Here is a 22349-nt window from a genome sequence, read left to right on the forward strand (position 1 = left end):
TAACCTTCCCAACACTGTGTATAGCCTCGTGGATAGTGAAGGTAGTAGGAGAACGGGACTGAATGAATACATCTACCAATGGAAATTAAGAATGGAAGAAATTGTAAACCACTCAAAAAGAGGGCAGTAAGGCAACAACACTTTCTCCATCACCTGCACAACAAAGTAACTCGTTTACCACTGATACCAACAATAGAATCATCTTCTTTAGCGGGCACAATTTACAGAAAAAGACTCCTAAACCTCACAGTTTATTATATTTATTTCATATAAACTCATCATCAAAATAGTGTAGCTGGGCGGGAAAGCAGCAGAACTGGCAACCGTAATTAGCTGGTCATGTGCAGCTGATGTGCACTTTCACACTTTGCACACGACCCTCGTACTTGACGGAGCAGGGACCTGACTGAGCGGATCCACGCCACGAGGGAGATAACCATCATATTCCCCCTGAGAAGCATTTTAAAGGTATGGTAATAGAAGTGCACTATGTTTTATTACCGCTCAGTTGGTAAAACATTTTAGGGAACAGAAAGCTGTTTAGTCAAAACTTTATTCTGTGTTATTTATGCGGAGTTCGCTGACTTTAGCTAGCGCCACACCATGCTAATGCGGACTAGCGTCGATTGTCGCACGTGGCCGTAACCGTCAAACTCAACGTTAGGTCACATCGTTTTACCAACTGCTATTCTTTAATACATATCTTATTTGCGTCTTTTGTTGGACAGTGCCGCCACGACGAAACATCAGCTATTTATCAGCATTGGCTAAAAGATGCGAAATATCATTTTTTGCACTCGCTATCAAAGGAATGCGTTACACAAGGAAATTGTTTTAGCTCGGAGTTGACCTTGATAAAGTTTGTCGTTAAGGGTTTGTGTTTCAAGTATAACCCAACGCGTATAGTACGGATATATTGGACCTTACGTTGGGATGTTCGTCCACCATTTAAGTCTGGCATTTTAGCTAAAAGTTAGCTTAACAGTTGCTCCGTGGATAACGTTTCATAATTCACCTGGTCGGACTACGTGCTGTGCCCATCTTTACCTCGTGAAGAAGTTTAGTTTACACACAATTATCGTTACATTTAAATGTTATATTTGTATTAACCCATGGATGCAATTCATGCAAATAATTAAGCTATCTCACCATTTGTAACGTTATTAGTTAACGTAGTCAAATGCTGAATGTCAACTTTGTGTTTGGATTTTTTAGGTGAACCATAATGGACGACTGGGAAGGAATGGTAAGCTAGTTTACTGTCCAAACTAAAATGAGTCATTTGCTAATTATGTCCAGTGGTGTCTTTCCAGCCTTTGAGCCAGATAAATAAATATAATAAATAGACTGAGGTTTAGGATACCTTATTTTAATTACTCCTCTTTACAGGAAACTACTGCACTAACCAGCCCTGCAAGTGAAGGTATGTTTACTGCTCTATGCAATTACTCACTGATAATTATTTGCCACTACATTTGAGTGCTAGTATATCCACTCTTTAACATGTAAAATGAACTGTCCTGTTTTAAAAAAAAAACCCGGCTAAAATCACCTCTCTTAATTGCAAATAAAGTGTACCAATAATTAGTTAAATATTTATGTTAAGATTCATTATTGGACATGAACACCTATAGGCACACACGGCGACTCCTGGAACAATGACCTTAGCAAATTTGGAAGGGGTAAGTGTCGAGAAGGATGAACCATTACCATCTCTGCATTAAAATGATCAATTAGAGGATTTTAATGAAGAATGTTTTTCTGTTTCTCCACAGGTCGTGCAGGCAGAGGATTTAAAACCTCATTCTCAGGTTCCCCTGCATTTTATTATATTTATCATGTAGTGAAATTATTATAAATTAAGTAACTAAATATCTAGCATACTTAAATGTTAAAATAAGTAACAATATCACATCACTTTTGTCTTAATAACTTGTGATGCGAGACATTTTAGACCAAAGAATAATTAAATGATCAATAGATAAGCATACAACTTATAGAAATGTTGGTAGTAGTTGCATGAATAACATCACTGGGCACCTAAAGCCAATCGAAACCAGTAGGTATGTGTGTTGTAGTATGGAATTTAAACTACAACTCAGATGGGAAGAAGTTGAACTTCATATATATTTATATATAGATATAGATATATATACATATTTTTTAACGGTGCGCGATCTACTTGCACTACACTCGTGATCGACCTTTTGGGCACCCCTGCTCTAGATGATTGTATCATGAAGTTGCCCATTAAGCTTTCTGAACAATATGAAGAGCTAATACGTATTGGCAGATTAGTTTTCAGATGTGTCCTAACGTCATGTTTATTCTGTCAGGGCGCGGCAGAGGCTTTGACGGGACGGATCGCAGTGAATTGGATGGTAATGTTTTCACGTTTGGTTCTGAGGCTGCAGGTCTATTTTGAATGCGACTGACCTGAAGACATCAGCTGATCAACTATTTTGATTTTATAGGAGGCGATGATGGAGTGTGTGAAAATGGTAGGCTTTTTTTTATTAGCCCCTCCCACCTACATACATGCACATAAACGGGTTTCTAACTTTTTAATTGGAAGTTGTAATTTTTCACTAAGCAATAGTTTTGTAATTGACTGTATATGAGTGTATTTCAACATGTTGTGCCCTGAACAGGGTTCATGGGAGGAAGCAGAGGAGGAGGAAGAGGCAGCAGAGGAGGCTTCAGATCAGGTACTTGTTGTTTTAGTCATGTTGTAGGAAACAAGATATTTTTAGCTTGAAGTAAAGTAAGTAAGTAAGTAAGCTAAATAAGTAGGGCTGTCAAGCAATAAAATAAAACGAATCTAATTACATGCTTTGTGATTAATTAATCGCATATTCTGTGAGAACCATTTCAAAATATTCAAATGGATTTGGAAGGTCAACATGTCTTTTATTTCAATACTATTTCTCCAATATCTTATATGCTACAATTATCTTAAACAACACATCAATTTGAAATGAAGTGCAATTAATATCTGGCATAACATCTTTCATTGCACAATAAACAATATCTTTAAATTGATTAAATATGATTTGACGCCATGTGTAAAGCCTCCGTTAGCCCCCTGTCCTCTGCCACCTGCAGTCCCTTGCAATACATTTCCTGATGGAGTTAATGTTTCTCACGTAGACGGACTCATTCTGCGCCTGAATGCCTGATCGAGATGTATGACGAGACGGGTCGCACACTTTAGCAGCATCAGCGGCGGTGCTAGCTAGCCCTGAGCTAGCTGCTATGTGCTTTGCGTTGAGGTGATATTTCAGCTGTAAGATCTCCGATGGTTCGATCATTCTTTGCTGCAGGAATCTCACAGAATGGAGCATCAACAGTTGCATACGGGAGTTTATTAATGTAAACTTTCCATTCACTGGGCCAAGTAACGTTTTCTCATCCGCTTCATCATGTTGACGAGGCTGCTGTGGCCGCGTTGGTGACGTCAAGGGGCATCTAAGAGTGCGATTAGTCTGTGTTAATTTTTTAGTTGCGTTATTTCTTCTGTGATTAATTGATCGAAATTAACGCACTAATTTGACAGCCCTATAAATAAGTAATCCACTCTTAGTTTGAAATGTGATTAGCAGATTATTAACCCTTTAACACTGAATGTGTCGTCGACGACATTTTGCAAGCAAAATTTTGGATTACTGTAATTATGTCATAGTTTGCGCAATCGAAAAACTTTCAACGTTTCTGAAAGCTGAGACTCTGCGCTTTACAGCATATATCGATCATTACGGTAACTTCACTTACAGCCCTCCCGGAAGCCCGTGAAACAACGCCTTTGTTCTGAGCGAATACACACACAGTGCTGGAGAGACAGACAACACTGCGGAGAAATAGAGCTGGAAAACAGCGGATTTAATTCAAATGGAAGCAAGACGGTATGCAAGTCAACACTTGTATTGCGTGGTGACTTGTTTAGAACAGTGTACCAAGGATTTACTAGGTGTGTAATTGTAGTTTATGTGTAAATGTGAGCGTCTTCTTCAAGTAGCCTGCGTCCTAGCAGAGGCTGTGGGCAGGCTGGAGGTGGAGATGAGGAGGTGTCACCAGAGATCACATTCAGGCCTGTAGAGCAGGGGTCTCAGACTCGCGTCCCGCTGGAAGATATTTTGTGGCCCCCTACTTGACATCAAAGTTCAGTGTTAATGCGGCCCATACGTTCTCACGCACCTTATTGCCGAGTCGTTGCCTTGGGCGTTTTATATTTGTTTTAATCACTTATAGGCTACCATAGCTCAGGCTTGTGACAGCAATGTTGTTGTTTTTTGTCACCCAGCCAGTATCTCTCAAAACCTGCCGTGAAGAGAGAGGTTGGCGACGAGCACAGACAATTTCAGGAAAAGTGGGAGACGGAATATTTTTTTTGTTGAGCACATGGGCATCCCAACGTGTCTTATATGCACAGAGAAAGTTGCTGTGCACAAGGAATACAACATCAGATGTCATTACTCAACTAGACATGCTGAGGAGTATGCAAAATACCAGGGAGATGAGAGAGAGGACCGGGTCGCCAATCTTAAAACATGTCTGACAACAAGATTTTTTTCAAGAAAGCAAGCAAGGAGAGTGATGCGGCAGTTGAAGCTAGCTACATGGTGAGTGAGATGATTGCTAAGGCGGAAAAGCCATTCAAAGACCGGTTTACCATGGAGGAGGTTTGCTGGAATAACAACCGACGGAGCGCCATCAATGACAGGGAGGAGAAATGGACTGGTGGCACTTGTTCAAAGAAAACTGGGAGATGAGGGTGTGGATGAGGCCATTGCTCTGCACTGCATTATCCATCAGCAGGTCCTTTGCAGCAAATGCCTGAAGTTTGACAGTGATGTCTGTTGTTGTGAAATGCATCAACCATATCAGATCCAGGGGCTTAAAGCACCGCCAGTTCCGCGCCTTTTTGGAGGAAATAGTCAGCATATGAGGATGTGCTCTACTTCACAGAGGTACGTTGGCTCAATAGGAGAAACGTCTTGAAGAGGTTTTTTGAGTTGAGAGCAGAAGTGAAAGCCTTCATGGAGAAGGATGGGATGGCTGTTCCTGTGCTAAGTGATCCCAAATGGCTCATGGACTTGGCTTTTCTTGTTGACATCACACAGGAGCTGAATGTACTGAACAAAAAATTACTAGGCCAGGGGCAGCTTGTCAGTGCTGCCTATGACAGCTCTCTCTCTCAGACAAACCTCTGCCATTTCCCAGCATGCAAGGCACTCCTGGATGTGGGCACACCATTCAGTGGTGAGAAGTATGCTGATGCCATTGTAAAGCTACAGGAGGAATTTGATCACAGGTTTGCAGACTTCAAGACACACTGAGCCAATTTCAAATTTTTGCTGACTCCTTCTCCTTCGATGTGCATGATGCCCCTCCTGTGCTTCAAATGGAGCTCATTGACCTGCAGTGCAATTCTGAACTCAAAGCCAAGTTCGAGGGGAGTGGAAAAGCAGACAAGCTTGGACAATTTGAGAGAATTGCCCCCCCCCACCTTCCCAGGATGTTCAAGCAGACCATGTGCCTTTTTGGGAGCACATATCTGTGTGAAAAGCTCTTCTCCACCATGAACTTTAATAAGTCAAAGTACAGGTCCAAACTTACTGATGAACATCTTCAAGCCATACTGAGGGTCTCAATGGCTTCCTCCCTCAAGCCAAATGTGGCTCAGCTGTGTAAGAGGAAACGCTGCCAGGTCTCTGGCAGGAAGGAGTAGGTTAGAGAAGCATGTTCTGAAGAACCGTTCATGTTCTGAACTGTTATTATTAAAGATTGAGAAGATTGGATCAGTTCTCTTTTTTTTTTTTTTTGGAATAATAGAAACCCATTTTTGTGGAATATTTGATGCGGCCAAGCCTTACCCAGACTCTACCTCCAGCGGCCCCCAGGTAAATTGAGTTTGAGACCCCTGCTGTAGAGGGAGTTGTGGGGATGCTGGATGATCTGGTGATGCTGTCAGACACAGAAGCCCCACACCACAAGATAACAGACTGAGGTAGAGCCCGATGATGGAGTCCATCAACCACCCCAGGTGTCCAACCCCCTCTCGATATGAGAAACCCAGCACCAGGTGACATTTATTCCCACTTTGATGCTGCAGTTTTCAAACTCCTCTCTGAATACACAAACAAGAATGCTGCCAAAAGCCTGGAGAGAGGGAGAAAGTTAATCTGGACTGAAATTACTCCTAAAGAAATGAAGAAGTCCACAGGCATGTCAGTTTTGGACCTGCAGAAAGATGAGCAACTTTTGGTGTAAGCAAACCATTTTCCATGTGTCAAATCAAATTTATTTGTATAGCCCAATATCACAAATTATACATTTGTCTCAGTGTGCTTTACAGACTGTACAGGTTACGACAACCTCTGTCCTTAGACCCTCGCATCGCACAAGGAAAAACTTCCTAAAAGAAACCCCAAAATTAAAGGGGGAAAAATGGAAGAAACCTCAGGGAGAGACTGAGGAGGGATCCCTCTCCCAGGATGGACAGATGTGCAATAGATGTCGTGTGTACAGGATAAACAACATAGTACAAATACAACATTTGACAGAAATTATGTTGTGTTGGAAAAAAAAGAAATAGAAAGTTTGGATGAATCCAGGAAAATGTCAATAAGGCTTCCCGGTGTCCAGCAGGACCAGGTCAGCAGGCGCTGTCACGATTCATGATCCTGACGTAAACTTTATCAGTGGCAACCTGCCACATGAGAGACAGACACTCCGGGGATGATACCCCGGATGGTGAGTTAGTAACATACATTTACATAAATGCATACAGATAGAGAGGGAGAAGAAGAGAGAGAAGGAAGAGAGCAGGGAGGTGTCCCCCGGCAGTCTAAGCCTATAGCAGCATAACTAGGGGCTGATCCAGGGCAAACCTGAGCCAGCCCTAACTATAAGCTTTATCAAAAAGGAAAGTCTTTAGCCTGCTCTTAAATGTGGAGAGTGTGTCTGCCTCCCGAACACAAACTGGAAGCTGGTTCCACTGGAGAGGAGCTTGATAGCTGAAGGCTCTGGCTCCCATTGTACTCTTAGAGACTCTAGGAACCACAAGTAACCCTGCAGTCTGGGAGCGTAATGCTCTAGTTGGTTTATAAGGTACTATGAGCTCTTTAAGATATGCTGGAGCCTGACCATTAATTGATTTGTAAGTCAGGAGAAGGATTTTGAATTCTATTCTGTATTTTACCGGGAGCCAGTGCAGAGCAGCTAATACAGGAGTAATATGATCCCGTTTCCTTGTTCTAGTCAATACATGTGCCGCTGCATTTTGGATCAACTGAAGAGTCTTAAGCGACTTTTTGGGACAACCTGATAACAATGAGTTGCAGTAATCCAGCCTTGAAGTAACAAATGCATGGACTAGTTTTTCTGCATCATTTTGAGACAGGATGTGTCTTATTTTTGCAATGTTACGTAGATGAAAGAAGGCAGTCCTTGAGATTTGTTTTATGTGGGAGTTAAACGACAGATCTTGATCAAAGATGACGCCAAGATTCCTTACAGTGGTGCTGGAGGCCAAATTAATGCCATCCAGAGCTTCTATGTCATTAGAAAATGCGTTTCAGAGGCGTTTAGGGCCAAGTATAATAACTTCAGTTTTGTCTGTGTTTAACATCAAAAAGTTGCTAGACATCCAAGTTTTTATGTCCTTAAGGCATGCTTGAAGTTTAGCCAATTGATTGGTTTCATCTGGTTTAATTGATGGATATAATTGGGTATCATCCGCATAACAATGAAAGTTTATAGAGTGGTTCCTTATAATATTGCCCAAAGGAAGCATATATAAGGTGAATAGAATCGGTTCAAGCACAGAACCCTGCGGAACTCCAAGACTGACTTTGGCTGTCATGGAGGATTTATCGTTAACACATACAAATTGAGATCGCTCAGATAAATAGGACTTGAACCAGCTTAGTGCGGTTCCTTTTATGCCAACACAATGTTCTAGTCTCTGTAGTAGAATGTCATGATCAACAGTGTCGAAAGCAGCACTGAGGTCTAACAAGACAAGAACAGAGACAAGTCCTGTGTCATTCCCTGCGACTGTCATGTCCCCAGACTGTACAGGACAGTTCATGGCCATTTGATCTAATCTTCATATGTGACCCAGAGAAAACAGGAGCAACAGGAACAGTCATTGGCAGTACCACCAAGACCTCTGCATGTGAAGGGACACTCGGAGAGGAGAGAATTACCCTGTGTGGGGAAAAACACCTGGACATATTTTCCATTTTATGGCCTGTTTTTGCAGATGTAAAAGTAAAGGACTCAAAACCTTTACTGGAAATAGTTGTATACATTTCAAACTTCACATGTAACATGTTAAATCTCTTCATGTACAATTGCTGTGTTTTTTGTTCAATAAACCACTAAACTCAAATTCCGCTTTTGTGTTTCTCTTCATTTTAAACTGTTATTACACTCTCATAACATGCAATAAATTGTAAATGACTGCTAGATATGGAAAGTTCCAGGTATTGTTGGAAAATGGGCAAAAGCGCTTACTCACAGGACATTTTCTGACCTTTTTAGTCAGAATAAGCAAAAAGTCCAGGTGAACATGTTGAGGCTTTTTAGGCTTAGGTGTTAAATGATTAATGGTTGATGCTATATTGAAGGTGGTGACCAGGGTGCCAGAGGAGACTTCGGAGGAGGTAAATAAGCAAACTCTTAAAAAAAAAATTTAAATGCCATTTTTTTTCATGTCAGCAAATGTCCAGCATGTCTTGTTTCATTGCAGGCTACCGTGGGAAAGATGAGGAGGTCTTTGCTCAAGGTTGTAATAGTTTTTTAATGAACTTATTTAAGCATTCAGTTGGGATTTGAAACTTTTCACTGATGTGACTGTCTGTATCTGATACAGGGGAAGATAAAGATCCACAAAGAAAAGGTGAAAGTGAAGGTGAAAGTAAGTTCATGAACTGTTCAAAGTGAATTTGTTCAGTCCTGCAATATGATTTAAGCTCGTTTGACTCCTGCACCGCATAAATAATTTATTTTGTGACCCCAGGACCCAAGGTCACATATATTCCCCCAACACTCCCTGAAGATGAAGAATCCATTTTTGCCCACTATGAGAAAGGCATCAACTTTGACAAGTATGATGACATCATGGTGGATGTCAGTGGAATCAACCCACCACATGCTATCATGGTAAAAACTGCTTTAATAAGTTCATTCATGAGTTAGTTGCTGGTCTATTTGTAGTAGCTGGTTTGCAATACAAAATGGTCAATTAAAGATGCTTTGCTAAGTGGTAATGTCCAGGGAATTTTATAGACTTGATTATTTGACCTGTTGATGGATAAAAATAATTGTAACCTGCAGTCAATGGTAAGCTGTCTGGCATTTGAATGGTTAAAATGCAAATGTCTTGCAGGAAGTTTGTGGCTTTAAGGGGATAGTTCAATGACTTCTGTCGATGGAGAGATGTCACTGAGCTGATGGTGCAGAAGTTTACAAATTTGAATCATCTGCAACAGAATAAGACTGGATTCCTAATTCTCCTCTCTGGACTCTTATAACGCAATTTGACAAACTGTTAGGTCCCAAATAAGCGGCCAGCCCACTGGAATTTCTCTAACAATAAAATCTGTAAAGTGTAACTGGGAACAACCTTATGGAAACATACGAACTGTCCCTTGAAGCTGGTGTGTCTGTTGTTTAAGTGATTGATTCGACAATTCAATCCTTTTTTCCTTTTTAGACTTTTGAAGAGGCGGCATTGTGTGAGTCCCTGAGGAGAAATGTCAGCAAGACTGGTTATGTGAAGCCAACCCCTGTGCAGAAGCACGGCATCCCGATCATCACTGCTGGCAGAGATCTCATGGCCTGTGCCCAGACTGGATCTGGTAAAACGGTGAGATAAGAGAATAAAACATTTGACTTACAAGTGTGCGTGTGGAATGATTATTAATGAGTCTTCCCCCCTCTAGGCTGCGTTCCTACTCCCTATTCTGCAGCAGCTGATGGCAGACGGTGTGGCAGCCAGCTCCTTCAGTGAGCTGCAGGAGCCTGAAGCCATCATTGTGGCTCCAACCAGGGAGCTCATCCACCAGATTTACCAGGAGGCCAGGAAGTTTGCCTTTGGGTATGTTTAGACTGACTTTGACAAATATCATTATTTTTTATCATTGAATCCCTTAATTACACATCCAGCAAGATGTTAAATACACCCACACATTAAAGATGCCATGTGCAGCTTTATGCACATTCTCCTGGCTTCTAATCTTGAGTCCCCTGACTGTTGTAGGACATGTGTGCGTCCAGTTGTGGTTTATGGTGGAGTCAGCACTGGACACCAAATAAGAGACATCTTAAGAGGGTGCAATGTGCTATGTGGAACACCAGGGAGACTGTTGGATATGATTGGAAGAGGAAAGGTAAACCAATTCAGACATTTTTAATCATTTAATTTTTACATCAAAGTTGTAGTCTTAAGTTGAAGGCTGTAACTGAATGTTGTGTGTGCTCCAGGTTGGGTGTAGTAAGCTGCGGTACTTGGTGCTGGATGAGGCTGACCGGATGTTGGATATGGGTTTTGAGCCTGACATGCGCCGCTTGGTGGCCTCCCCTGGAATACCATCAAAAGAGAACCGCCAGACTTTGATGTTCAGTGCCACCTACCCTGAGGACATTCAGAGGTCTGCTCCTTGCTCAAGCACATATTTTACTCTATAAGTCAGCTTAGCTTGTATGAAATTGGAAGTGTTTTGTTTTTACAGGATGGCGGCCGACTTCCTCAAGACGGACTATTTGTTCTTGGCTGTGGGTGTGGTGGGCGGAGCCTGCAGTGATGTGGAGCAGACGTTTGTCCAAGTCACCAAGTTCGCTAAGAGGGAAAAGCTCCTTGACCTCCTCCAGACTACTGGTAAAGGTTTTCATAGTGGTGTTAACAGCGTCTTTGTTGCCAATATTCTGAAAACCTGAATTTATTATTTAATGAATATTTGTCAGAATAGTTCAAATCCAATCAGCTGAGACCAGACTGTTTTTTGATGCTGAAAATAATGTTTACAGTATTGCTTGCAACAGACTCGTATATTGTATTTTAGAAACTAAAGGGATTATGGCTGTAGTTGTATGTTGGCATTGCTGCATTGCATTATGTAGCGTTAAAGAACCGCACTCTGATGACTGGTGTTGGTTGCAGGAACGGAACGCACCCTGGTTTTTGTGGAGACCAAGAGACAAGCCGATTTCATTGCCACTTACTTGTGCCAGGAGAAGGTTCGGACTACCAGCATTCATGGGTAAGTGATGTGTCCAGGAATCTATATTTCCTCTTTAGTTTTAATGCAGATGATAATGTCTTGTGGTGTCTGGCAGTGATCGTGAGCAGCAGGAGAGAGAGCAGGCTCTGGCGGACTTCCGCTCTGGCAAATGTCCAGTCCTGGTGGCAACCTCTGTAGCTGCGCGTGGTCTGGATATTCCAGATGTAAATCATGTGGTCAACTTTGACCTCCCCCACAACATTGACGAATATGTCCACCGTATTGGGAGAACTGGCCGCTGTGGTAACATTGGGAGGGCGGTTTCGTTCTATGACCCTGATGCTGATGGCCAATTGTCCCGCTCTCTCCTCACAGTCCTGTCCAAGGTAAGAGGGCTGTCTTCTCCAGAAAGACATGAGGAAAACCTGTGACATCTATTGTTCCATTACTTTTCCTGATGGTTCAGTATTGTTTCAGTATCTGTATTAAGTTATGTTCAGCAGGTATCCTATCAAATTTATATTCAAAGTCATTTACAGCAGTGGTCCCCAACCACCGGTACCTGGGTCATTTGGTACTTGGCTGCACAGAAAGAATGAAGAGAAAATATTTTATTTTGAAAGAGGTTTTAATTTAGAAAAATCATCAGATACATCAGTCTGTGTTTCTTGACGCATGTCAAGACCATAGGTCAAGACGCTCGTCTGTCACGTGATACTTAAAAAAACTACGCTACAGGTGATTCTCATGCGCCGCTCTGCATAATACACAGGCTCGCAAATGAGGCTTTATGAGAATTTATACCCCTATATTGGACCGGCTTGTTGCAGAGACACAAGCTCAGGGCTCCCACTAATTGAGCGTAATGGTGAGTTTTTTTTTAATGCACTTTATATTTGTTTTTATGCCGATCGTATCATTTTATTTCGTCATATTTATCTTTATACACTTTGAAGGCCGGTCCGTGAAAATATTGTCTTACGTGAAACCGGTCCGTGGCTCAAAAAAGGTTGGGGACTGCTGCTTTACAGTACAAGAATTATGCATAACTAGGAGGGACTTAAAGCACAGTCAGTGTCTGCCTTCATTGGTTCCATATGTTGACTGGCAGGCCCAGCAGGAAGTGCCCTCATGGTTGGAAGAGTCGGCGTTCAGCTGCTCTGGAGCCGCAGGCTTCAACCCCCCGAGGAAGAGCTTTGCCGCCACAGACTCCAGGAAGGTAAATGCATTGAATTTTCTGTTGAGTCATTTGTGGCTTTTTTCTTTGGAATGTTTTTTCAGTTTAGCTGTCCGTACTGGCACTGTCTACGGTCTCCTCTCGCTGTGTCCTCTGTCCTCATGCTGTAGCCACTGAGGGACGCTGTGTCTGCTGTCTTCTTATGTGTCCTCAGGGAGGATCTTTCCATGACAACAGTACGAGTAGCCAGCCGGCTGTTCCTCAGACTGCAGATGAAGAAGAATGGGAATAGACTATTAGAGCAACACTCCCACACAGCATTGACCGGAGTTATTTTCTTTTCAGGTGTTCAGCTTGTTTTAGTTTATCAAGTGTTTTTGTTTGAAGGAAGAAAAAAAAAATCAGATTTGTTGGACCAAATGTTTAAAAATGTTAAGCGGGAAGCCAGTTATTTTGTATGATGTGGCAACTTAACAGAGTTCACTGACATATTGTGGATACTTTTTTATTTTTAAAATATGGGCGTTTAACATAGTTAATAAGAAACAATGGCTCAGACATTCAAAACTTAGGGATGTCATATTCCAACTATATTTTGTTCCTTGCTCTGATAAAGAACCAATAAATAAATATTTGTTCAAAGCAAAGCCTACATTTATTATGTACATTTTATAAATAAGTGTTTAAATGGACTGAGTGTTGATGGATGGATGGATGGATTGATTTCTTCTGATTGTAGAAAGATGCTGAATAAGATGAACGTTTTATTAAACCCCTGAGGGGAAAGTCAGGTGTTGCAGCAGCACGAGATGGTGACTGAAGAAGTATTCATCTAGTGCCAGAATAGAAGTAAAACAATATGAACAATCTGAATGCTGTTGCTCTGCAGTCTGATGGCACCTGAAGCTCCGTTGTCGAAACATTTAGAAATTAAATTGGAGTAATGACCACAAATATATTGTACCCGGTTTAGAAGAACCCTAACTTTATTAATGATTGATATAATTATTATATATGCATTTCACCAGCTGCTGCTGACTGACTCAGCTGAAGTACATTTCTGTTAATATTGTGAGTTGGCGAAACAATAAGTCAAGTCTTGTATGTTATGTATTGCCACTTTTAATTTAATTAAGTATACCAAATGTATTATATTTTTATCGTTTACAGAAAACAAACCAAGTACTTAGTAGCTAATTTGTTTGAATTGCGGAGATAAACCTCAACACCTGCCTTACTTCATTAATGGGATTTCATTGTAGAAACAAGATACGTTTGTAGAGTCATCTTGTTTGATATTACAAAGGTGTCCAGTTTAATTTACAAAAATATTTGTGGTTGCAGTTAAAGAAAGGTGGCCAATACTAATATATCCTACCGTGTTTAAAGTATAAGCCACTTCTATGCTTTAACCAATATCATAAAAGACAAACCAACAATGTGGTGTCTTTCTCTATTTTCTGACTTCCTGCCTCTCAGCCCATTGATTCTTACTGAAGATGTAAAACTTAAACTCCTCATAAATATATAGTTTCATTAGAGAAAGCTCATTATTTCCTAAAACAGCCGATCATTGTGATTTTTATCAAACAAGGAAGGATATATTACATTTGTTTGGGGACTATTTTCAGGAGCGGATTAATCCATGTTCTAGTGCAGGGGTCGGGAACCTTTTTGGCTGGGAGAGCCATAAAAGCCAACTTTTTTTTAGAATGTATTTCCTAGAGCCATGTATTTAATCAAATTGAATGCAACTTTATGCGTGCATTTTTTTCAGTATAACACGTCTCCGAGTACTAATAGTATAAGTGTTTCATTGAACAGGTTCTCTTTTATTAAATAAACTAAATGCTTATGTTTATCTCATTAATGTGCGCGTTTCAGTGTGTCAAACTCAAGGTAATGATATCCGGCCCGCGAGAAAATATATGTCTATCATAACTGGCCCGCCGGTTTTGGTAATTAAATCAATGCATGGCACAACTACGGGAAGAGACATATTTGAGGAAGTATCTAAATGTGTGAGAAATGAAAGTGCCCCAAACTGACGAGACTGACGACAGATGGAGCGCCTGCGATGCGAAAAGAGCAGATTCTTGGTGAGGATGCGGGAGAAGATGCAGCTGACAGTGTATCACTGCATCATACACTAGGAAGTGCTGTGTTGTAAAGCTCTGGAGATGGAACACAGACAGGAAACTTTATAAGAGCCAATTAAATTATTTTCCTGAGGAGATGCATTCTGAACATGGCGGTGCAATGGCTGAGTCGAGGGAAAGTGCTGATTTTTCGAGTTGCTAAAGGAAATTGCCCGTATTTGGAAAGCAAAGGGAATACTCTACAGATCTCTAGGACGATGCATAACGAAGCATCTCACTGTTAAACCTGCAACTTCAGGGCCGTGTGATCACGGACATGTATGATGCCGAGCTGCCTGTGGGAGACTCTGATGCAGAAGGAAACTTTGGTCACTACGTGTTTCCAAACACTGACAAACATCTCCACCGCTGTGTTCCCGACCGCATTCTGCTGATCAACTGAGAGCATTTGCCGACTTTGCAGCTCAGATATTTTAATTGAACTGCTCAGCAATCTGTTTGCAGTTGACTTAAATATGTTCCATATCTTGTTGCACTTTATCCAAGATGTGTATCCTGTTCAATAAATGTGGACTGTGTTTGGCCCTCGACGTAGTCCCAGTTTTTAATGCTGGCTCTCTCTGTGATTGAGTTTGACACCCCTGGCTGCTTGCTTTGCACAGTTTTGCACACGTGTGTGAACACACCTACAGTCAGAGACAGCGGAGGAAAGGAGAGGGGAGAACAAAAAAAAATCCACTGCTAAAAGTTTTACTTTAAAATAGTATAATTATTTATATATTACTTGATTACTAAAAATGTCAGCTCAAAATTGTCTGCGAGCCATTTTGTGTCATCGAAGTCATTCTTGCTGTTCGGAGTTGTATCTCCATGATTGTTTGCACTTTTTGTACGTGGCTTTGGACAAAAGCATCAGCTAAATGAACTGTAATGTAATCGAAAGAGCCATAGGTTCCCGACCCCTGCTCCAGTGAGTATTTGGGGTTCAAAATATACTACAATGTGTGTGTTAATGGTAATGAAGGAACTTGTCACCCAGTGCAACAGTGTGGCTCATTGGGCTGTTTGAACAGGGCACAGGTAATGCACAAGGGGAAAGTTGTCAGCAAAGCGTCAGGACATGTGTGGACTGCAGTCTGCTCACACTCTCCTACTTATTAAGAGAAATAAACTTGTAAATGCATTGTCACAAAGTATTTTTACAGTGTTATTACTAAAGTATGAACTACTTGCTGGTGTTTCCATAGCAACGCCCTCTGTAGGCGTGTCGCTGCTCGTGTCGTTTTCATTGGTCCCCTACTGTTTCAAACTTGTGCTTCAACCGGAAGCATTACATGTCCCGTACATGGACAAAACAGCTAAAAGTTCTTAACCCTTGACAGCACAGTGCAGTCGCTAGTTCACCATGAAAGGAACCGCTCAAGTCAAGGTAAGACCGACTAAAGTCGAAGCTAATACACAAGCTAAGTAGCGGTTAGTGTTGTTGTTAGAGCTGCTGCTGTCTGTGTGGACACACGACTACACTTCCCACAGGGCTCACCTGCTCTAACACTTCCATTCTGCAGTCAACATGTCGAAATGAACGATAGTATATAATATATACCAGCAGTGTAGATGCTGCTCAAGTAGTAGATTTCTTTGCAGACATTTTGGGATGTGAGAACTTTATCGTGTGTCAATCCAGGCTGCAGGGTAACTAATACAAAATGTGTTTCTAACTAGAAGTGTTTTCATGCCACAGCACCAGTGGTTCTTAGTGTCCAGTGTTGGCAGGTAACCGTCATGTGGACACAACTGACTCACAGGCAGGTTTTAAGAATGTCCAGAGGCTTCAGGGTTCAGTTGTTTGAAAATAAACTTGTGACTGGCAGGTGGTGACATCAGGGAGGCTGACAGGAGGGGTCAAAGTGCAGCTGTCCAGGAGACGGTGAGTAGCCTTTATTCACCTTCTTTTACTTTATATTTCTTATTTATGATGTGCTGTGCTCCTCTAACTTGTGTTGTTAGAGGGACTCATCCAGGACCGGCAGCCTGCACTGAGCCAGCCTACTCCCTGTACTCCACAGACTCTGAAGAGCAGGTAGTGAAGTGAACTGCATTTATTTTCATGATGGATGTTTACAAGGAGCCGTTATGGATATAAAGTGCCATATCAGTGAATGTGTTAGTGATACTGCCAGCTGTGTTCTGTCCCCAGGTCACTTCTCTCCATCAGGGTCTGGACAGATGTGCTGCCTTGCTCGGTGGCATCCTTCAAGCTGAGAAGGCAGGTCAGATGACTTTCTATACATGTCCATTAATATAGCAGCCAATGGTTTGTTACAAGTAAGGCTCAAAACAATGAGAGAAAAGACATCACACTGTTCTCACAATCCTTTAATCAACTATCCAAAATATCTGCTCCTTTTCTCTCTCTCTCTTGTGTGTGTGTGTGTGTGTGTGTGTGTGTGTGTGTGTGTGTGTGTGTGTGTGTGTGTGTGTGTGTGTGTGTGTGTGTGTGTGTGTGTGTGTGTGTGTGTGTGTGTGTGTGTGTGTGTGTGTGTGTGTGTGTGTGTCAGCTCCTCCCAGAGCAGTGAAGGGTGGAGCAGCTAAATCAAGACCATCTACCTCACTGAGGAAGAAGCCCATCAACAACACAGGTAGGTGTGTGTGTGGTTTAGTTCACTTTAGTTGACCCTGACAACGACGAGCTGTCGAGGATGACGACACTTATTTCCATCACATTTCGAACACTAGCGATGAAGCTCTGCTTCTTCACACTCTGCAGCACAGTGACATCTGGTGTTGTGCTCTACAACAGCTCGCTGACTTCCTGCTTTCAATCTTGTATGTGTGCATTAAAAGTGAGGCAGAGGCTGTGGGACAAGGGGAGCACAGCAGAACATCTTACAGGTGAAGGTAGCTGCAGCTCAAATATTAGTGGTGATGTCTCGGAAAGCTATTGCACCTTCCTAATGTTGCTACGTCTTCCCCCGATCTCCACCTCAGTGCAGCGTGGAGCAGGCAGAACACCTGCAAGAACAACTCGTCAGTCTGCTGCTGCCGCTGCCCTCTCGCCACAGAAGCTCCATCCACTTCAGACACAACCTCCCAACCTGCTGCAGCACCTCCGCCCCACCACCCCTCCACCCCAGCCCTCCATCTCTCCCTCAGGCCAGCTGCTTCTCCCTCAGACTGAATGTCAGGCTGCTGCTGAAGTTCCACACGCACACTGTGTGTCCGAGTGTGATGGAGAAGAGGACGAGTTTGTTCCCGTGAGAGACATCAATACCCAAAGCAGTGTCGTGCACACAGCTGTCAGACACACACACTCGCACGTACACACCTGTACCTTGAAGATGTCAAGCATGCAGCTGGAGCCTGGACAGAGCGCTGAAGTTCCTCAGGACACACAGAGCGAGGAGGATGGCAGTGCAGAGACGCAAGAGAAAGTGAAGACGGTTCAGTGTCTGCTTGGAGAACTCAAGGCTCTGATTGCTGGACGAGGTAACCTGTCTCTGTCTGTCTCTGTCTGTCTCTGTCGGTCACTGTCTCTGTCTGTCTGTTTCTGTCTGTCTGTCTCTGTCTGTCTCTGTCTGTCTCTGTCTGTCTCTGTCGGTCTCTGTCTCTGTCTGTCTGTCTCTGTCTGTCTGTCTCTGTCTGTCTGTCTCTGTCTGTCTCTGTCGGTCTCTGTCTCTGTCTGTCTGTCTCTGTCTGTCTCTGTCTGTCTCTGTCTGTCTGTCTCTGTCTGTCTGTCTCTGTCTGTCTCTGTCGGTCTCTGTCTCTGTCTGTCTGTCTCTGTCTGTCTCTGTCTGTCTCTGTCTGTCTGTCTCTGTCTGTCTGTCTCTGTCTGTCTCTGTCTGTCTGTCTCTGTCTGTCTGTCTCTGTCTGTCTGTCTGTCTCTGTCTGTCTCTGTCTGTCTCTCTGTCTGTCTCTGTCTGTCTGTCTCTGTCTGTCTTCTGTCTCTGTCTGTCTGTCTCTGTCTGTCTGTCTCTGTCTGTCTGTCTCTGTCTGTCTCTGTCTGTCTCTGTCTGTCTCTGTCGGTCTCTGTCTGTCTCTGTCGGTCTCTGTCTGTGTCTGTCTGTCTGTCTCTGTCTGTCTCTGTCTGTCTCTGTCTGTCTCTGTCGGTCTCTGTCGGTCTCTGTCGGTCTCTGTCGGTCTCTGTCGGTCTCTGTCTGTCTCTGTCGGTCTCTGTCTGTGTCTGTCTGTCTGTCTCTGTCTGTCTCTGTCTGTCTCTGTCGGTCTCTGTCGGTCTCTGTCGGTCTCTGTCGGTCTCTGTCGGTCTCTGTCGGTCTCTGTCTGTCTCTGTCTGTCGGTCTCTGTCTGTCTCTGTCTGTCTCTGTCTGTCTGTCGGTCTCTGTCTGTCAGTACAGAATCTATGGGCACTGTACATACTGTGACATGTGCGACCTCCAGTGTGGAGTGTTCAGCAGTTTCCTGTCACATGTTCTTCACTGCGGCCTTGTTTTTCACTGCAATATGTCCTGCACTTCTATGGAACCGGCAGAGTCCTGGCTAGAAGTAAATGTCTTTATAACACAGTTATAACAGCAAAGACACAAGTTCTTGCAGGTGAACAGCTGTTTACTGAAATGTTGCTGTGTGTTCTCGGTTGTCGGTTGCGCTGAGACGAGAAGAATACACTTGATTTGTTAGAAGAAACTTGAAAAACCGTCAACAATTTCAGTTTTTACAGATAAATGGTGTAATTTAAAAAAAGAAAACGTACCCTTTAAACCCACCGGAGGATTGTGGTGTTCGCAGGATTAATGCAGGAATATTTAATGTTTTGTCACTGCTTTTATTTTGTTGAGTGTATTTCCTGCCCTAGATAATACAGTGTGGAGACCAGAAGTTTAAATGTGTGTGTTTGTGTGCAGGCAGTGTAGCAGAGAGGCTGCTCTGTCAGCTGGAGCAGACCGTGTCTTCACCACGGACGGATGTTGGTGGTCCAAACATCACGACTGCACCGGACCCACCATCACTACACAGCCACAACTCTCAGCTCCGCAGGTACCTCCGCTCAGAGTGCGAGTGCGAGTGCGTCCATTTTAATCATATAGACCAGGGGTCTTCAATGTTTTTCAGGCCAAGGACCCCCAAACTGATGGAGAGATGGAGCAGGGACCCTCTACTATATATATTGTAGAAAAGTGTGTTTTATATTAAACTGGGCCCAGTGCCATGTATACACACAGCTACCCTGTTATTGTGCATTCAATACGAAGCTGTTCAATGAATACTGAAAGTAAGGCTTCTTCCTCCACTTATCTGTCCGCTACAATATGTTTGATTCATGTTAATGTTTATTTAAATTTGTGGGGGGAAAAATTGGTTTGAAATTTGCCTCAATGAGCTTTACAAGTGTGTGTGTGTGTGTGTGTGTGTGTGTGTGTGTGTGTGTGTGTGTGTGTGTGTGTGTGTGTGTGTGGTGTGTGTGTGTGTGTGTGTGTGTGTGTGTGTGTGTGTGTGTGTGTGTGTGTGTGTGTGTGTGTGTGTGTGTGTGTGTGTGTGTGTGTGTGTGTGTGTGTGTGTGTGTGTGTGTGTGTGTGTGTGTGTGTGTGTGTGTGTGTGTGTGTGTGTGTGTGTGTGTGTGTGTGTCAGGCGTGTGAGGATTCTTAACCAGCAGTTGAAGGAGAGGGAGAAAGCAGAGCGGCAACAGAGCATGGAGACCCTCGGTAACTCTGAAGGTAAACCCTGTGTGTGTGTGTTTATGTTGCTCTCTGTGTGTGTGGCTCTGTGTGTGTGTGTGAGGACTAAAGGGCTGTGAATAGTTTGACTCCTGTGTCTCTCTAGTGTTGAATCTGCAGGAGGAGCTTCATAGCGCTCAGTCCCGGCTGCAGGAACTCCAGGATGAGCTCACAGAAGTACGGGAAGCCCTTCAGGACACACAGAGCCAGCTGACAGACAGAGAGGCAGAGAATACACTGATCAGAGCAGGTCAGACTCCATGACACCTGCCATCTACTGTGTGATCATACAGCTTTGTCCCCAATAGTTCAAAGCTCCATTCATAACGTTCACATGCTAATTCTTAATCAACATTTGAATGCTGCGCAGCATGACCATTCATTGTGTTTAAAGCTGGTATTTGTGCACAGTGTGAGATAAAGACGAGGCTGCACTAATATTATTAGTATTATACTCTTTGTAGAATTGGACTCCAGTGTTGCTGCTTGTTTCACACTCTGTGATCCCAAAAGTCAATATTTAGGGAAAAGTTTTTATCTGACTCAATCTTCTTCCATCATCCGTCAGTTTTCTGTGAAAACATGTGACTCAACAAGACACTCCCCTTCCTGTGTCACATGCAGGCTCATTAGAATATACCGCCCTCCGTCTAAATACCTCCACCATGGCTTCAGAACTACCTTTTTATAAAGGTGCGCCATGTTTTTCTCACAAGCCAATCAGAGCAGACTGGTCTTTTGCCAGGATTAGGATTCAGCAAGGGTCTGCATATTCATGTAAGGGCGATGGTGAAGACATTGGTGTGGTTATTGTAATGTGAGTGTGTTAGTGAAGTTATTTGTGTGTGTGTTTGTAGACTTGGAGGCCACTAGAAGCAGGCTGCTGGACAGTGAGCGGCAGAAAAGTGATTTGGCTTCTCTCGCCCTGCAGCGACTGGAAGAGATAGGAAACTGTAACAGGTGTGTGTGTGTATAGCTCTGTCTGTGTGTGTGTGTGTGTGTGTGTGTGTGTGTGTGTGTGTCTGAACATTAGTGCTGAAAGTTCCCTCCATAGAGGAAATGTGAGTGTAGCACAAGCCCTGTCCAATGTCTCCTCTGTGTGTTTCAGGATTCTTCAGAGTCAGGATTCATCCAACTGTCCTCCAGCTGTTGACACTCTGACAACTAAACCCCATGTTGACCCGGAGCACAGACAGGATCCAGGGGAGCCCCCCACTGACCGCATCACCCAGTTCCTCATGTCTCTGGGTCAGCTGGAGCCAACACACATTGAGCATGTGTGTGTGTCTACAGAGAGACAAGGAGACGTGCGTGAGCAGAAGAACCCGAGAGACGCATCATCACATCCGGATGTCAGATCTCAGCGGAGTGACAAACCTGCCCGTCGCCAAAACGCTTGTCCTGACCAATCGCATAGTTTGGATGATGCCCAGTCATGTGGGAGGCGGCTGTCCCAGTGCGACGTGGAATCTGTGTGTTCTGATTGGAGTACAAGGTCAGGCTCCACTTTTGACACCAGAGACGAGGCGGCGTTCAGAGACGGCCTGGCAGCTCTGGATGCCAGCATAGCCAGTCTGCAGAAGACGATTCAACTGGATCTGGGGAGGTGATCAGCTCAGCTTTACACATTTAATATTTTTATGAAACATGTTGTTATGCATATACGTGTAGTATTTTAATCTGTATTTTGGCATTTAAATATTTTTTTTTAATAGATGATATATTGGAAATAAAGCATTTTCTATTTTGTATTTGCTGGCATTACTTTAAGTTAATGTTTGCCTTAAAGGGACAGTTCACCCCAAAATCCAAAATACATATTTTACCTGTCGTGCTATTTGTCAATCTAGACAGATTTGGAGAACTAGATGACTCGGCTTGTGGGGCTCAAAGTGCCAAAACAAAAACATTCAACAAACTCAAAAGCAACGTCCCTTTGCACAAATCATGAGCCAGTCACTCGAGATAATACATTTTATTCCCATGAAACTTCCTTCTGCCCGGTGATACGGTTGCCGGGTGTAGTTCAGTAGAAAAAAAATAGTTCCTACATGAACCTGCTCACATTAAGGTGTGTGGAGTGTCTTGAGTAACCGGGTCATGATTTCTGGAAAGAGACTTTATTTATTTGGCACTTTGAGCACCGACGTGAGATAAAGGGATTTAACAAGTCCTC

General features: G+C 43.1%; 2 protein-coding genes across 7 annotated transcripts; both read left to right on the top strand.

Moving 5' to 3' along the window:
- Nucleotides 1–306: 306 nt before the first annotated feature.
- On the top strand, nt 307–13052 carry ddx4 (DEAD (Asp-Glu-Ala-Asp) box polypeptide 4). 2 transcript variants are annotated; one of them, XM_029446376.1, is made up of 21 exons: nt 307–468; nt 1216–1246; nt 1390–1423; nt 1635–1682; nt 1776–1811; nt 2337–2381; nt 2475–2501; nt 2652–2708; nt 8634–8669; nt 8756–8791; nt 8879–8923; nt 9026–9168; nt 9722–9874; nt 9951–10105; nt 10268–10397; nt 10492–10658; nt 10740–10885; nt 11168–11267; nt 11344–11614; nt 12340–12447; nt 12620–13052. In XM_029446376.1, the coding sequence occupies exons 2-21, from the start codon at nt 1226–1228 to the stop codon at nt 12695–12697; spliced, it is 1836 nt and encodes a 611-aa protein (XP_029302236.1). In that variant the 5' UTR covers nt 307–468; nt 1216–1225; the 3' UTR covers nt 12698–13052. The 2 variants fall into 2 exon arrangements, with proteins under 2 accessions (XP_029302236.1, XP_029302244.1); XM_029446384.1 differs by lacking the exon at nt 307–468 and adding an exon at nt 575–1059 and having other exon boundaries at nt 12620–12697.
- Nucleotides 13053–15825: 2773 nt separating this feature from the next.
- On the top strand, nt 15826–21924 carry ccdc14 (coiled-coil domain containing 14). 5 transcript variants are annotated; one of them, XM_029449076.1, is made up of 12 exons: nt 15826–15933; nt 16376–16431; nt 16512–16584; nt 16702–16774; nt 17063–17143; nt 17349–17402; nt 17493–17990; nt 19364–19496; nt 20088–20173; nt 20280–20423; nt 21031–21133; nt 21282–21924. In XM_029449076.1, the coding sequence occupies exons 1-12, from the start codon at nt 15910–15912 to the stop codon at nt 21781–21783; spliced, it is 1827 nt and encodes a 608-aa protein (XP_029304936.1). In that variant the 5' UTR covers nt 15826–15909; the 3' UTR covers nt 21784–21924. The 5 variants fall into 5 exon arrangements, with proteins under 5 accessions (XP_029304936.1, XP_029304947.1, XP_029304952.1 ...); XM_029449087.1 differs by having other exon boundaries at nt 17349–17396; XM_029449092.1 differs by lacking the exon at nt 17349–17402.
- The last annotated feature ends 425 nt before the right edge of the window (nt 21925–22349 follow it).

The sequence above is a fragment of the Cottoperca gobio genome, chromosome 2 (genome assembly GCF_900634415.1).
Source record: "Cottoperca gobio chromosome 2, fCotGob3.1, whole genome shotgun sequence".
Classification (NCBI taxonomy): Eukaryota; Metazoa; Chordata; class Actinopteri; order Perciformes; family Bovichtidae; genus Cottoperca; species Cottoperca gobio.

Excerpts from the sequence above, each read along its gene's own strand:
- ddx4 (XM_029446376.1), top strand. The coding sequence starts at position 1,226 with ATGGACGACTGGGAAGGAATG. Across the intron at positions 2,502-2,651 it reads TGATGGAGTGTGTGAAAATG|GGTTCATGGGAGGAAGCAGA; the intron begins GTAGGCTTTTTT and ends TGCCCTGAACAG. Across the intron at positions 10,106-10,267 it reads GCCAGGAAGTTTGCCTTTGG|GACATGTGTGCGTCCAGTTG; the intron begins GTATGTTTAGAC and ends TGACTGTTGTAG.
- ccdc14 (XM_029449076.1), top strand. The coding sequence starts at position 15,910 with ATGAAAGGAACCGCTCAAGTCAAG. Across the intron at positions 15,934-16,375 it reads AAGGAACCGCTCAAGTCAAG|GTGGTGACATCAGGGAGGCT; the intron begins GTAAGACCGACT and ends TGTGACTGGCAG. Across the intron at positions 20,424-21,030 it reads GAATACACTGATCAGAGCAG|ACTTGGAGGCCACTAGAAGC; the intron begins GTCAGACTCCAT and ends GTGTGTTTGTAG.